The 13,956-nt window shown below is 39.4% G+C and overlaps 2 protein-coding genes across 2 annotated transcripts; one reads left to right on the forward strand and one right to left on the reverse strand.

Moving 5' to 3' along the window:
* The first annotated feature begins 1,420 nt into the window (after positions 1 to 1,420).
* LOC129724452 (citron Rho-interacting kinase) lies at positions 1,421 to 9,032 on the forward strand. The gene is made up of 6 exons (XM_055679381.1): positions 1,421 to 1,836; positions 1,904 to 2,001; positions 2,067 to 2,219; positions 2,297 to 4,131; positions 5,567 to 7,746; positions 7,892 to 9,032. The coding sequence occupies exons 1-6, from the start codon at positions 1,614 to 1,616 to the stop codon at positions 8,929 to 8,931; spliced, it is 5,529 nt and encodes a 1,842-aa protein (XP_055535356.1). The 5' UTR covers positions 1,421 to 1,613; the 3' UTR covers positions 8,932 to 9,032.
* A 3,285-nt stretch (positions 9,033 to 12,317) lies between these two features.
* LOC129723597 (cuticle protein 19.8-like) lies at positions 12,318 to 13,541 on the reverse strand. The gene has a single exon (XM_055677918.1). The coding sequence runs from the start codon at positions 13,462 to 13,464 to the stop codon at positions 12,544 to 12,546; it is 921 nt and encodes a 306-aa protein (XP_055533893.1). The 5' UTR covers positions 13,465 to 13,541; the 3' UTR covers positions 12,318 to 12,543.
* Positions 13,542 to 13,956: the final 415 nt, after the last annotated feature.

Raw genomic sequence — 13,956 nt, forward strand, 5'->3', positions numbered from 1 at the left:
TTATATAATTTACCGAAGATTAATAATAAGATACCTATCATGGCAAGTAATATTCTAGAGTTGTTCGAAATTCTGTCTTGCAACCGGAGATGTTTAGTTTGCGTTCGATTATATTTAGTACAGCTTGAGTTTATCGTGCAAATTTGAATTCTATCACACACACATAACCCTGCTTAGTTTGTGCTAAATTCCGTTAGTAATAGTGCGCCGAATCATGGTCACTTGAAATCTGCGCAGAAGTTCAAACCAATGCTTACCGGAACGAAAACCGAGGCAATTATTCGGTTCATCTCACTTTGAAGGATGATGTCGTACCAATGAAGAACATTTTATACGGTCCGGAAATACAGTTTGACGTAGCCGATGTTTACGAACTCGTACCAAATCATTGCTGCAATTTGCATCCTATGCAAAACCTGCGAAAAAAATGTTACGCAAAGCCTCAACTTGGCCGAATCGGAAAGTGTTTTCTTTCCAAAATCAGTACAGATACACACGGGTTATTTAATAAAGTATTCAAGTTTATTTTTTCTTCTTTTATTTTGCTGTAAAACCAAATCACAAGAGATGCAAATTGAATAAAACAAATGTTCATGGTTAAAGGCACATTTAGCAAGCAAGAATCCAAGTGGTTTCCGGTGAGGCCACCGATAGATTTTCTTCTTAACTTCATGAACAGTACCATCACTAAAACAGTTAAAAGAAAAATAGCTGTGGCTGGAAATTCGAGGAACATTTTTCAGTCTCAATTGACATCATGAGCCACATCCATCATTTCCATACTTTTTCGAACTATTCTGTAGCTTGGTGGATTTCACTGATAACGAGGAAACGTTCTGATCCGGTAACTTAGCTAACTTGCCAAAAATCTACAACGTAAAAAGATTAATAATTACTCAGTACCTACAAAACAGTAATATAACCGCAATAGTATAACTTACCTCTGTGTGTTTCTTGATGAACTGCTTGACCGTATGCTCTAGAATCTAAAGAATCTAGCGTGTAGATTCTCGGCAACATTCTTTCACCCCCTTTAACTGAAAAAATAATGTAAAATAGCCCACAAACATTTCATTCAACTGAAGAGACATCGAAAACAAATGCACTGTTGTTATTCGAAAAATTGCTAGCTGTCACTTAGCGACGTTTCGTCTCCACCTCTCTAGTGCATAAAAGCTACCTCACCGCGCGCCTAGTTTTTGTTCAAACCGTTACACCATGTATTTATTCATCATGGGTGCGAATAGCATTTAAAATCTCTTTCTACTTTGTAGTCGCGAATTGTCTTGCCCTTTATCCGCATTACCGACGATAAAATCAGCAGCTGCTAATTTTTATTTGGGGTTTTTACTGTCTATCTATAGACAGTGCTGTTGATATAGATACCGCGTCTTTACGCGCTCATTTGGCATCACTGTAAATTTTGCATCCTCAACGGTTTCTTATATCATGTCGTTCTCCAGTTTAGTGAATAAATGAGCAATAATGCATTAAATATTGGTTCGCGCGTATTTAGTTTACACCAGTTTGTAGTGGTCTTTATTATTTGGTTTTTGTAATAGTCACGGTGATAGGTGAAATAGTGCCAATCAGGCAAACAAAACTTTGAAACTATGGACGGCAAAAAAATAGTCGCGCGGACTGCGCATTTAAATGGATTAATTCTCGGTCGATCAGTAGGATGTCCAACCCCAACGAAACCACCGATCGATGCATCACTGGAAACGGCAATTTCTCGCGAGGGCCTCCTGGATTCATTATTCGTGTTATACGAGGAATGCAGCAAGGATGCTTTGAAAAAGAAAGATAAATCTATTGCTGAGTTTGTAAACAAATGTGAGTTTACTGGATTAAGGTATGACCGTAAATGAGTGTGAAATTAATCTTTTGCTTTTTTGTATAGATCGGCCCATAATCAAACAAACCCGTGCCATGCGGGTCAACATAAATGATTTTGACGTTAGAAATTTAATCGGAAAAGGATATTTTGGGGAAGTACATGTAAGACATTTCTTTATCGTTAACCGTGACAGCTTGTTTAATTTTGAAAATGCTTGACTTTTCAGTTGGTGTACGAACGTGGTCAAAGAAATGGCGAAGTTTACGCCATGAAAAAAATGTGCAAAGCAATGGTTACGGCAACCCAAATTCGAGAAGAACGCGACATTATGGCTTGCAGAACCTCGGAGTGGATTACTTCTTTACAGTATGCATTTCAGGTTAGTAATTGTTTTGTTTTTCGTTAACGAAAAATGCATAAGCAGTCGTTTTGATTTGACGATATTTCTTTCCTTAGGACCAAGAATGTCTGTACTTGGTGATGGAATATCTTCCTGGAGGCGATCTGCTTAGTCTGATGATTCGAACTGGAATATTTGATGAAGAGTTAGCGCAGTTTTATTTAGCGGAATTGACGGAGGCGCTCAATTCATTACATTCACTTGGATATGTGCATCGCGATATTAAACCGGAAAATATTTTGTTGGATAGGTTCGGTCATCTTAAACTGGCAGACTTTGGTAATGCAATAGCAATAAACAAGGATGGAAGCGTGACGAGTATGACACCCGTTGGTACACCAGATTACGTTGCACCGGAGCTTTTGCAAACGTTGTCGACCACAAGTCGATCGCCAAACAGTAATCACGATGTTACTTGTGATTTTTGGTCAATGGGCATCATTGGATACGAGTTTGTTACAGAAACCACACCATTTCATGATGAAAATGTTAATGAGACTTACTCTAAAATTGTCGCTCACTGTGAGGGCAGATTTACCAGAAAACTTCAATATCCAGCACACGTATCAATTTCATCGCACTACAGAGATTTAATTGATAGGCTTGTAACGAAAGCATCCAATCGAATGGGATATTCAGAGATCAGACAACACCCGTTCTTCAGTGACGTCAAATGGGATAAGTTGAGATATCAAATTCCACCTATAATTCCAACAATTAGTAGCGATGATGACACATCTAATTTCGAAGATGTTGACAAATCGGTCAAACGAAATGGGTTTGTTAATAAGCCTACCTATCCTATATCGAAAGTAAATGATTTTAGCGGACAAAACCTGCCTTTTCTCGGCTATAGTTATGTCTATGAAGAACCGGACATAGCTGGAAGATATCGTGATACTGATGAGCATATGGCTTCCACTAGATTGTCCCAAAAAATTAAGGAGCAAGATCGATTGATTAAAGAACACAACGAAGAAATACACCAGTTACAACGCGGTATTTTGGAGCGGGATCGCAAGATTGCCTCGATGAATGCACAGAGTAAAATATTCGGAGATACGAAGAAAGAAATGGAAAATCTGCAGGAGTTACTAAAGATCAAAACTGCTGAGCTTGCTGCTGCCAAAACTGACATCAAGACGCTACGGAATAGATTCAAGATCGAGGAAGAGCAGCGTTTGAAGAACGAAGCAACTTTGGCAGATATGTTGAAGCAGACGTACAAAAAGTGGGAAAAGGCTAAGCAAGCGTCGGATCAAGTATACGAAAAACAGATTATAGATCGACGTACTGAGTTCAACAGTTTAAACGAAACGTTTCGGCATCAAGCTAACGAACTACGCTCTAAGGTGGAGGAGTGCACTCAGCTACAATCGATGATTAACAATTATAAAGAATTATTAAGAAAGTCTAAAGATAAGCTGAAGGAAGATTATGACCAAAGCCATGACCAGTTGGTGACGGCTTACGAAACAAAAATTGTTGACCTAAAGCAAAAGTGGAAAGCGGAAAAGGATATGCGAGGAAAGCAAGAAGAGGAAATTCGAGAGCTTCGATCTAGATTGCAGGAACGAGAGCATGATGTTAGAAGTAATGAGCATTCGCATCAGAAATTCGTTGATAACCTCAAGCGACGAATGACTATCCAGCTAGAGGAAGCCAAGCAGGTGACCGACAAGATTAGCGAAGAGATGCAACAGAAATGCAACAATTTACGAAAAGAGATCAGCAAATTGCAAGAGCAGAGCGTTTCGTGCAGTACTAGCAGCAGCAACCGGAGCTCGGTGTATAGTGTCAATGAGCAAGAGTTCAAGAGTGCCAACTCCAGCTTGCAGGAACTGCACACGCAAGTTGAAGAGCAACTGCGTAACGATTTAATTAAGGCAAGGTGAGTGAAACTTCGACTAATTATTCTTATTTGTATAGCTTCATAATACTCTACTGCTCAAATCAGTTGTTTATGTCCCATTACACCATCCAGAAGTTATAAACTTGGTGATTCATAGGCTAACCCAAGTAACCGTAGGATGTTATGATTCGAATGAATTCGACATTCCTTGACTTCGTCTATTTTGAAGGAATCTCATTGCACCGTGTGACATGTTTAAATGCGTTACCCTAGAATTGACTGCAGACTCCAAGGCTATATTCGTATTGAAAATTCAAAATTTCAAACATATTTCAAACAAATATTTACAATAAAAACATAGAATATGATCTAATCTGGGTGCCGAATGGGTGACGTTTCAGAAAATAATGATTATACATTTCTGTTCTACAGATGTGTATGAGCCGTATTACAGAAGCTGCGACGAGCAGCTCGATTTATTTGAAATACATGAGCGCGTTGGCTTGAATTCTTTTAACAGCGTCCCATATTAGCTCTACAAAATGCAAGCCAATTTTCAATCTTTATTTCGTTTTGTGGCGATATTCTGTTTGCGGCTAGAAACAATGAAGGTAATTAGCAATTAAGCGGAATGCTGTCTACAACTGAAGTTTAGTGTAGTGTAAGGTATCTCAATTTTTATTATGAATGTTTTTTAAAATACGTAGATAAATTTCAACAAATTAAATCCATGTAACTGATTTAGCCCTCAAGTAAGCCAGTTAAGCAGACGCAAAAGAATCTAACAGTAATGAGGTTTACTGAGAATAAAATAAGATTCGCCATTGTAATCGCACATTATCATCGACCGGATTTTCACAGTGAGAAACAATAACCAAGTTAGGTAGCATTTGCAGTTCAACTTCATAGTGCAAGGGTAGTAACACACCACGCGCACACCGTTAATCGATAGGGTGACGGTAAAGATCAATAACCAGTAAACAATAATGCACATTGTAGAAATATGTGTATTTTTTCTACACACCACTATTTTTCATGAACATATTTTTCATAGAGTGACTTGCTGTTGGTTATCAACAGTTGGTCACTCTATGACCATGGGGGATCGATTTTTTGCATTGGCAGCGTGTGTGCGTATGCAAGTATTAATTGTTCACGCCGATCGAATAGTAACGTTGTGGCAGCATAAAGCGAATCAATGAAAATGAGCTCTTGCAGCAAGTGTACCGTCTATTCACGTGTACGTGAAGCGAGTTGTTGTTTGTCGGGTTTATTTTACTCCCTCGTTGTTTTATAATCGTTTTCAAATCAACCGGTAATTTTGGTTTTATTCAACTTAAAGAGAGACCCAGATACGGCGAACAAGCTCCCCCTTCCCAAATTACATTATTCAATTGAAACGAAAAAAATTGAAAGTGATCATTGTTAGAAGTTGATATGAGTAACAAACCAAAAATTATTTTTCACATTTCAGAGAAAGCGAAGATCTGCAACGTAAGCGGGCTGATAGTTTGGAGGAGGTTGTTTCGCGCCTTGAAAAAATTATCGATCAGTTCAAGACGAGTCCCGGTGGTGTGGCGGCTGCTGGATCTAGTAGCGTAACTCTGACATCAACTTCTTTATTGGAGCGACAAAATGAACGACTGGAGGATAGATTGAATGCCGTTAGAGAGCAGTCAATTTTGGATAAGCAATCCGCAAGGACTGCTAACCTGTCACTGTGGAAATTAGAGAAGGAACTAGACCGAATTAAATTAGATAATTCTATTCTTGGACGAAAGGTCGAACAAACTGACGAAAGAGCTAACAAAATTCGAAAGGAAAAGGAAGAGGCCGAGTTTAAAGTTAAACAAGCCGAAGAAACGATTTCCAATAAGGTGAAGTGTATTGACGAATTAAAAGAAGATATTCGTTTGTTAAAAGACGATTTGAAAAAGGAAAAGAACGCTAGAGACATTGTAGAAAGAGGACGATTGACCGAGAAAGCTGACTTGATTGCCACTACTGCAAAGCTGCAGAGTTTAGAGGAGAAATTAGACGAAGCCAAACAAAAAGTAAACCAGGCCAATGATAATTTCAGAATGATTACATCGGAAAACTCAAAGCTTCTTCGCGAGCTGAACGAATGTCAGGAGGATCTTGCTGGTGCTGAAGAAGCTAAGAAAGAACTTGAGCAAAAGTTGGCATCCGTTACCAAAAATTTTAACTTGCTTAAAGGTGCATGCAGTATTACTGAAACACAACTAACAGAACTAGAAATTATGTTAACGAAGGAGCAGAAACGAAACAAGGAAAGTCAGGAGAAGATTGACGGTTTGTGGAAAGAAATGAATATAAAGGATTCAGAAATCACGAAACTTCGTCAGGAGTTGCATCAGGAGAAAAGTACGAAAACTTTACATGAATCGAAAACTACTCAGCTGCAATCTGAATATGATAAACTCCGTGAAAAGTTCGAAGAACTGCAAAGCCAAATGCTTGATCAGCAAAAAGAGTTGATAGAAAAAACGACGAGTTTATTCGAAGTTCAAGAACGTATCGAGATGTTGAATTTGGATACAGCAAATTTACAGAAGGTAGTTTCGAATTACGAGCATGAGCATTTGTTGTTGAAAGAGGAAAATTCGAAGATTCTCACGGATTTGTTTATGGCCAAGGAGCACATCACGAAACAAAACAATGAAATCAAAGATTACAAAAATCAACTCAATCAGCTCAGCAACGAACTTGATCATGTTAAAACTGTGTTAGCCGAACAGAAAACATTCTACTCAGAACGCAACATCAAATCGGAAGCTACTCTTGATCAGTATAAAAAATTGATTGACTTTCTTCAAGCCCGAGTAGATGAAAATGCCCACAAGAAAAAGAAATCATTCGCAGATATTATTTTCGGTACTAGCGGCCATGACAAGAAAGAAAACATTCCTCCTTCCACTCCAATTATGGTTGAAAACACCACCAGTTACAAGAAACTTCAGGAAGAACTACAAAAAGAGCGTCATCGAACCAATCAGCTGAAAGAGCAATTGTTGCGGACGAAAACAGATATGATTGCAATGCAAGGTTCGTTGAAAAAGGCTCGTAAGGATGAAGAGAACCAACAGCAGTTGGTTGCTGAAAACTCCAAGAAAGAAACTTTGCCAGGTAGAACACCCTCGAACAAATCATCAAAACCGTCGTTCAGAGTAGAACCGAAGAATATTGCCAAGCGACAACCCGCGTCAGGCACAAAAGCTCATACATTTGATATGACTTTGGAAACACCGTCTTCGAAGAACCCTGTGCAATTGTGCAGTGTTTGTGATCGTCATATTCTGGCTGGACATCCCTACTGGAAATGTACAGTATGTGCTACAAATGTGCATAGAAAATGTCGTTCTGGCGTTACTGACAACTGTCGGGGTGATGGTGATTTAGATTCGTTAGCTAACGAACTTGTACAAGAAGCTGCCACTAGCAGCGATACGGAATCGATACAAGAGAGAATAAGCTTCATGGGCACCGATTCCGGTCCTGCAAGCAGTGCAGATGAGAAGACTGATGATGATGATGACAAATATGTAGGTGATTTGCTGTTCAAGATAAAACGATTGGAACCGGTGCTGACTATCAACGATGTGTATGATGTGACCGAAAATGTTGTATTGTTAGGTGAGCTTTAATTACGACCAATTGACTTTACTTTTTCCTTTTTGATGTAAGCGTTATCTGTGATATGCATATTCTCACAATTGTTATAAACATTATTGCATCATTGTATAAGCTATAATTATTATAATTGGCTTTTCTTTTTCAGCCTGCGACAGCGGTTTGTATTCCTACAATGTTGAAACTTGCGAGTCAGTACAAATTAAAGGTATACTGAATTTGAAATCCTTCGCCATATCACAGCATATTCCGAAGGCGATTATAATTGGCAATGATGGTGAATATCTTTACCAGTGCGATGTCCGCCACCTTCAAAGCCGTGCTCAAGCTTCGTCTTGCCTCTCTCCGAAATTGGAGACCTTCGTTCTGGATTTGTCAATCGCAAACCGCACTCATAATGAACGGTGGCATCTAGTCCGTATCATGGATGATGGGTCCCAGCAATTATCAGATGCTGTTGCGATTGCAGCGACCTCTTCACGGATTGTGATACTTAAGTTCGATGTTAACCTTGGTCGATTTAAACCGGTTCGCGGTTTGGACACAGTACTTCCGGTTACGTCGGTGTTGTTTACCAAGCATACTGCTATCGTAAGCTCTGATAAATTTTTCGAAATTGATCTCAGATCGTATGGCGCTGAGGAGTTTCTGGATATGTCTGATACAAGCCTTAAGGACATCCGCACATGCTCTCCGATGGCCGCTTTCAAAGTAAACAGCCAGGAATTTCTGTTGTGTTTTAAAGAAGTTGGAATATTTGTGGACGAATTTGGCTGTCGTTCAAGACCGGATAACATAAACTGGCTCCAGGAACCACTGGACTTCAAATATCGAGAATCGTGCCTGTTTATGGCTCATTCTGACTGTGTTCAGGTGATGTATGTAAGCAAATCGTACACAAAGGAGTTGGAACGTAGAGAAGCAGCCGATGAACGGAGGGCTTTCGTTAATCTCAACTCACCACGACTGCTATCATTCTTGGATTTTGCTCGTACAAGTATCTATGTCGCATGCGAGTGTGGCCCAGAGCGGGAGAAAGAGATTATTAAACTTGATGGCTACAAAGCACTACAAACGACAACACCAGGTATTGGTAGTTCTATGGAAACCTTGTCTAGTTTGGCAAGTTTTCCAGCAACTATGGCTCAAAGTAACGAATCTGTATCAACGCTTGGACATGCGGTTTAATTTTAATCATTTTTAAATGATGGTATCATTCGAACTGAATGAATATTCAAAATGCGAGACGCGAAGTTTGTTCCCTTAATAAAGGTTTTACTTTTCAAATATGTTTCATGTGGTAAAAGTATGATTAGTCCGAACGATGTCACTTTCTTCGGTGAAATTGTAATTATTATACTTAAAACTTTATCACGTTGCTAATAACCCTGAGCTTGGTGGTTGAGCTCTAATCTTGGGTTCTTATAGCTTTACAGAACCAAATTCAAGATAGAGCCAAAAAGTTGTTTCAGCTTTGACAGCCCAAGGGTGCGTGCTTTTGGGTGGTGGATGGAAGTTAAGGGAGATCATGAGACAAATACATACTTCTTAATTCTGTGCAGCTATAGTAGCTGTAGTAGTAGAAACAAGAGTCTGTGTTGTAAGGTGGATGCGCAAAGAGAAAATAGATCCGGCAACCATCTGCGATCCGATGGGTTTGGGTTTGTTTGGGTCTCCAGATGGAGCTGGGAGAGCTTAGTTTTGGCCTTCTGTCTTCAAGTTTAGTTTTGTCCACGTAACGACGCCCTACTCTAATGTATTTGTGTATGTAAATAAGTTCTGATGTATATGTGTTCTTATGTATATGTGTATGTATATGTGTTTCTTTTTATGTGTATGTATGTATGTATGAATTTTTTTTCATATATATTGTTACACTAACACATTACTGAAATTGTGAAACCTATCAATGACAGATATCTCTCCTCATCTGTGTTTACTTCTTCCTTTCCTTCCCTTGATTTTACCTCTGATCCCATCGTTTTGGTGACATAAATCTTTTTGCTGATGACACAGTATTGGTAATTGCAGCTAAAAATCTGGAAGATGCCATATTGCATTTGAACAAACATTTGCGATCGCTGGGCAGATGATTGAAATTCAAACAGCTAAAATTGAACACTAACAAAACTAAATCCATGATTATTTCGCGAAACCGTGTAAATGAAAATGTCTCAGTTAAAATTGATGGTGAGACAATCGATCGCGTTAGTGAGATTAAATATCTTGGCGTGATTATTGATAACAAACTAAAGTTCAATGTTTACATCGATAATGTCATCAAGAAAATTGCAAAGAAATATGGAATCCTCTGTCGTTTGAAAAAGAAGTCGAATACTTTCAGCAAGATTCATCTCTATGAATCAATCATCTCTCCTCATCTAAACTTTTGCACTTCCATTTTATTTTTGGAAAATGAAACACAAATATCGAGATTGCAGCGTTTGCAAAATAAAATAATGCGGTTGATTTTGAGATGCAATAGATACACTTCCTCGTCCTTGATGCTGGACGCTTTGCAATGGCTATCGGTGAAGCAACGAATTGTTTTTCTGCCAATGGTGTGCATTTATAAAGTAGCTAATGGATTGCTGCCCCGATATTTGAGCCGTTGCGGAACAGAGTGGTCTATGTGCCATCGAGCAAATTTGTCAGGAGAAGCAATTTTCGAAAAATCAGAACAGAATGGCCATTCTGTTTCGGACGAAATTTCAACATGGTATAAATCAGCTTTAAAGTTCGATTTTTCGAACTTTGTCTAGTATCCTAACTTCAGCTTCTTAAGTAGATGCGGTGTATGTAAGAAACTCATTTTTGAAAAAAAGGTCTTTAGACCACTCTGTTCCGCAACGGCTCATTCGTGTGATCGAATTGTTAGCGGAAGTGACATCCATAGATATAACACAAGAAATGCGGGAGAAATTAGAACACCACATTTTTTAACTAGTGCTTCACAAAATTCATTGTTTTTTAAAGGAATAAATGTATACATTTCGATGCCTAGACACATCAGACGTTCGGCGATGCTATCAGAATTCAAGAGACTATGTGTTTTACACGTCAAAGCTGAATTTTAGGCAGTTATTTAATTTTTTTCAATTTAGCAAAACTGTAATTGACGAAGTTCTTGTAACGGATGAACTCTGTGGACTCTGCTTATATAGCTTTTTTAAGGAATATGGTAGCACTGAAAAACTATTATGTTCGTCACGAGGGTGATGATAGATTTTGTATTTATTGATGTCAGTAGTATAAAATAAAAAAGAGTAGTCTACGAAGGTTTGAAAATCGCGCGCGATGATCAGATATGAAGGACTGAATTTAAAAATTAAATCATTTGAAATGGAGAACACCTTTATATTTTTTTAGACATTATCAAGATACTCGTCAGAGTACCTAATCGGAACGATTTTAGTTCTGCTGGTTGTTATTCGACATTGGTTTTCTAGCCGGTCTAGGATATTTTCGAGTTGAAAATATTCTTGACTTCCCTAGGTGGGGGCTCTCTTGTAAATCACATCGAAGTTGACAGTTGGACTTGTGCTTTGCTTGCTGCTCACGGCAGGAATGGCCTCGTCGGGATTGTATCGACTTTGTGGATGATTACACTGGATGTTGGCTTAACTCAGATGCAATTAATGTCTTGTGGCTGACAGTTGACAAACAAATTGATACCGACAACGCTTTGTCGATGAATTACTTGATTTTTGACGAATATTTTCTCTATTTGTATCACTGCAAAGCATTGGATCAATTGTGAAGAAATTTATATCTGTGATGAAAACCAGTTCGTTTTTTTTTTTGCTTTTGGTTTAATTGTTTTATAATAATTATCTTGTAGATAAATCGTCTTTCTCAAACCTTTGTAGGGGTAAGAGGTGGGACCATCATCATCATCATCCCTATCTGCAACTATCATCACTGTTACTTCGACTATCCCCTATATTGAACAACCCATCTTACTATCTGGCAGTCCCAAGCAGGATTCATTAGACCACTGAGGTTATTATTCTGCGATGCCAAATCTACATCTCTCTCTTGGTACAGCATGGAAAGTGTTAAATCACTGGAGACATGGCCCTACGGTCGCCTTCAGCGCCCGAAAACGAAAACGAAACTTTATCACTTTGCTAATAATTTGTTGTGTCATACATAGTTCGATATGTGGCGAAAACATAAAATACATAAGTCATATTAACCTATCTCGTGCTATGTTGTAAAGGAACAGAATTGAATCATCTGAAGCCTCTGCCAGGCTGAACGCCAACGCGAGCGATCGGGCGAGATTTTTGCCATAGGTTAATGAACAGCTCTACTTACGGCTGTTTATTTACCTACGGCAAGAATCTCGCCCGATCCCTCGCGTTGACATTCAGCATGGCAGAGGCCTGAGTTACTATGGGACATATATACTTGAAAGAAACAACGACATTCGAAGGAAATATTTATATTAATCCACGAAAGGAGTGTTGGCATTGTGCAACTCGAGGACCACCCTGATCAATGTAGAACGCATAACTTTACTTTTTGTGAGTTAATTTGTTGGATATTACTTTATAATTGAACGGCAGGCATAAGCAGATTACATTTTAGTTTATTTGTACATTTCAGCACAGTGACGTTTTTGAAACGATTGCATCAATTCTTCATTTTATTAATCTACGTTTTTTTTCATTTCTTGAACCTGTATACATTTATACAAACGCATTGTTATCCAAAGAACTAGTTTCCGGTAGGGCAATACTGTCTTAGTTTCGGCATAGTTCTGACCTGTTATGACTGCGGTACGGCGTATTTGCTTCACTGCAGGTTACGTGCTTTAACTTCGGCAACGGCTTGCAGATGTTCGGCCTTGGCCTGGGCGACTTCCGGGGTATCCTGAACTGGTCCTGGCAAAATAACCGGAGCCGAACGGGCATTTAGCACTACGGGAGCTACATTGGCAGTTGTGTAGTAAGCGGGAGTGTTATAAGCATAAGCGTAACCTGGAGCGTTAACGGCGTAAGTTGCAACCGGAGCTGCACTATATTGAACTGCGGTAGGGATCGTCTGGGTGTACGTAGAATAGGCGAATGAAGCTGGGGCGGAAACGGGAACTGGAGCAGCGTAAGTGGTATAGGCTAGCTGTTGTTGAGGCTTTAGCGCGACAGTGGAAGTAGAATATGCAAATCTCGATGCTGGTGTTGCCAAAGCGACGGTTGGAATTGTGGCACTATAGGTAGAAACTGGAGAAATTGCAGCAATTGGAGCAGCATTCACAACGACTGGCTCTTCAGCTGGTGCAGCAGCATTACGTGCCTTCACTTCCTCAACTGCAGCTAAATGTTCGGACTTGGCTTGGGCGACCTCAGGAGTATCCTGTACTGGTTCTGGAGCTGTATGAGTTTCAACGGGCGCTACTGGCATATTGCTAGCTTCGGCACGGAATCCATTAACAGCATCAGCGGTATAGCTAACGGTCTGCACTTTGTTTTCAGCATCCAGGAAGGTGTACGATCCACGAGTAACGCCATCCAGAGACTTAGTTTCCGTTTTCGCTGACAGTCCTCCACTATATCCATATGAGTATTGTCCTAGTTCATCCTGGGCGTGAAATTGATTGGTGACTTCCGCGGGGGCCGCTGCAATATATGTAGGGGCAGGAATGGCAGCGTATGTTACTAGGTGTGGCGCAGCAACAGCCACTGCCAACAAAGATGACACTACGATGAACACTTTCATATTTGATACTAGAAATTGTAGCGCTGCTGGTACACCAGTACTCGCTTCTGCGAAGGATTGAAAAAGATTGATGTTTAAGATGTTCAATAATAGGACTATTTATACCTTGATTCTGTTTGCGCCATCTTGCTTGCTAAACCTTCTTTCAAAGATTTATTTTTTGCATCGATTGTGTTCTCGTTCTTGAAGGAACTTTTAGCATTCGCTAAAAGTAACAAGAAAAAATTGAACCTGATTCATTAAATGTTGTCTCTTGATCACGATGTTTTGCGCGGTTGTGGTCGAAACCGGCTTTTCGATTATTTCGCACGTATGTATTATATATCTGTACGCGCTTGAAAGGACAAAAAGGGTAGGATTAATCCGGCCGAACTGGACTAGCCTTATCGGGAAACCGGTCAAAAGAAGAGCTGGATAGCATAGGGGAAACTAGAAACAATGGTTAATTTATCAAATCGTTCATTCACTTAGCTACAACCAGGGTTGCCAATG

The sequence above is a fragment of the Wyeomyia smithii genome, chromosome 2 (genome assembly GCF_029784165.1).
Source record: "Wyeomyia smithii strain HCP4-BCI-WySm-NY-G18 chromosome 2, ASM2978416v1, whole genome shotgun sequence".
In the NCBI taxonomy this organism is placed as follows: Eukaryota; Metazoa; Arthropoda; class Insecta; order Diptera; family Culicidae; genus Wyeomyia; species Wyeomyia smithii.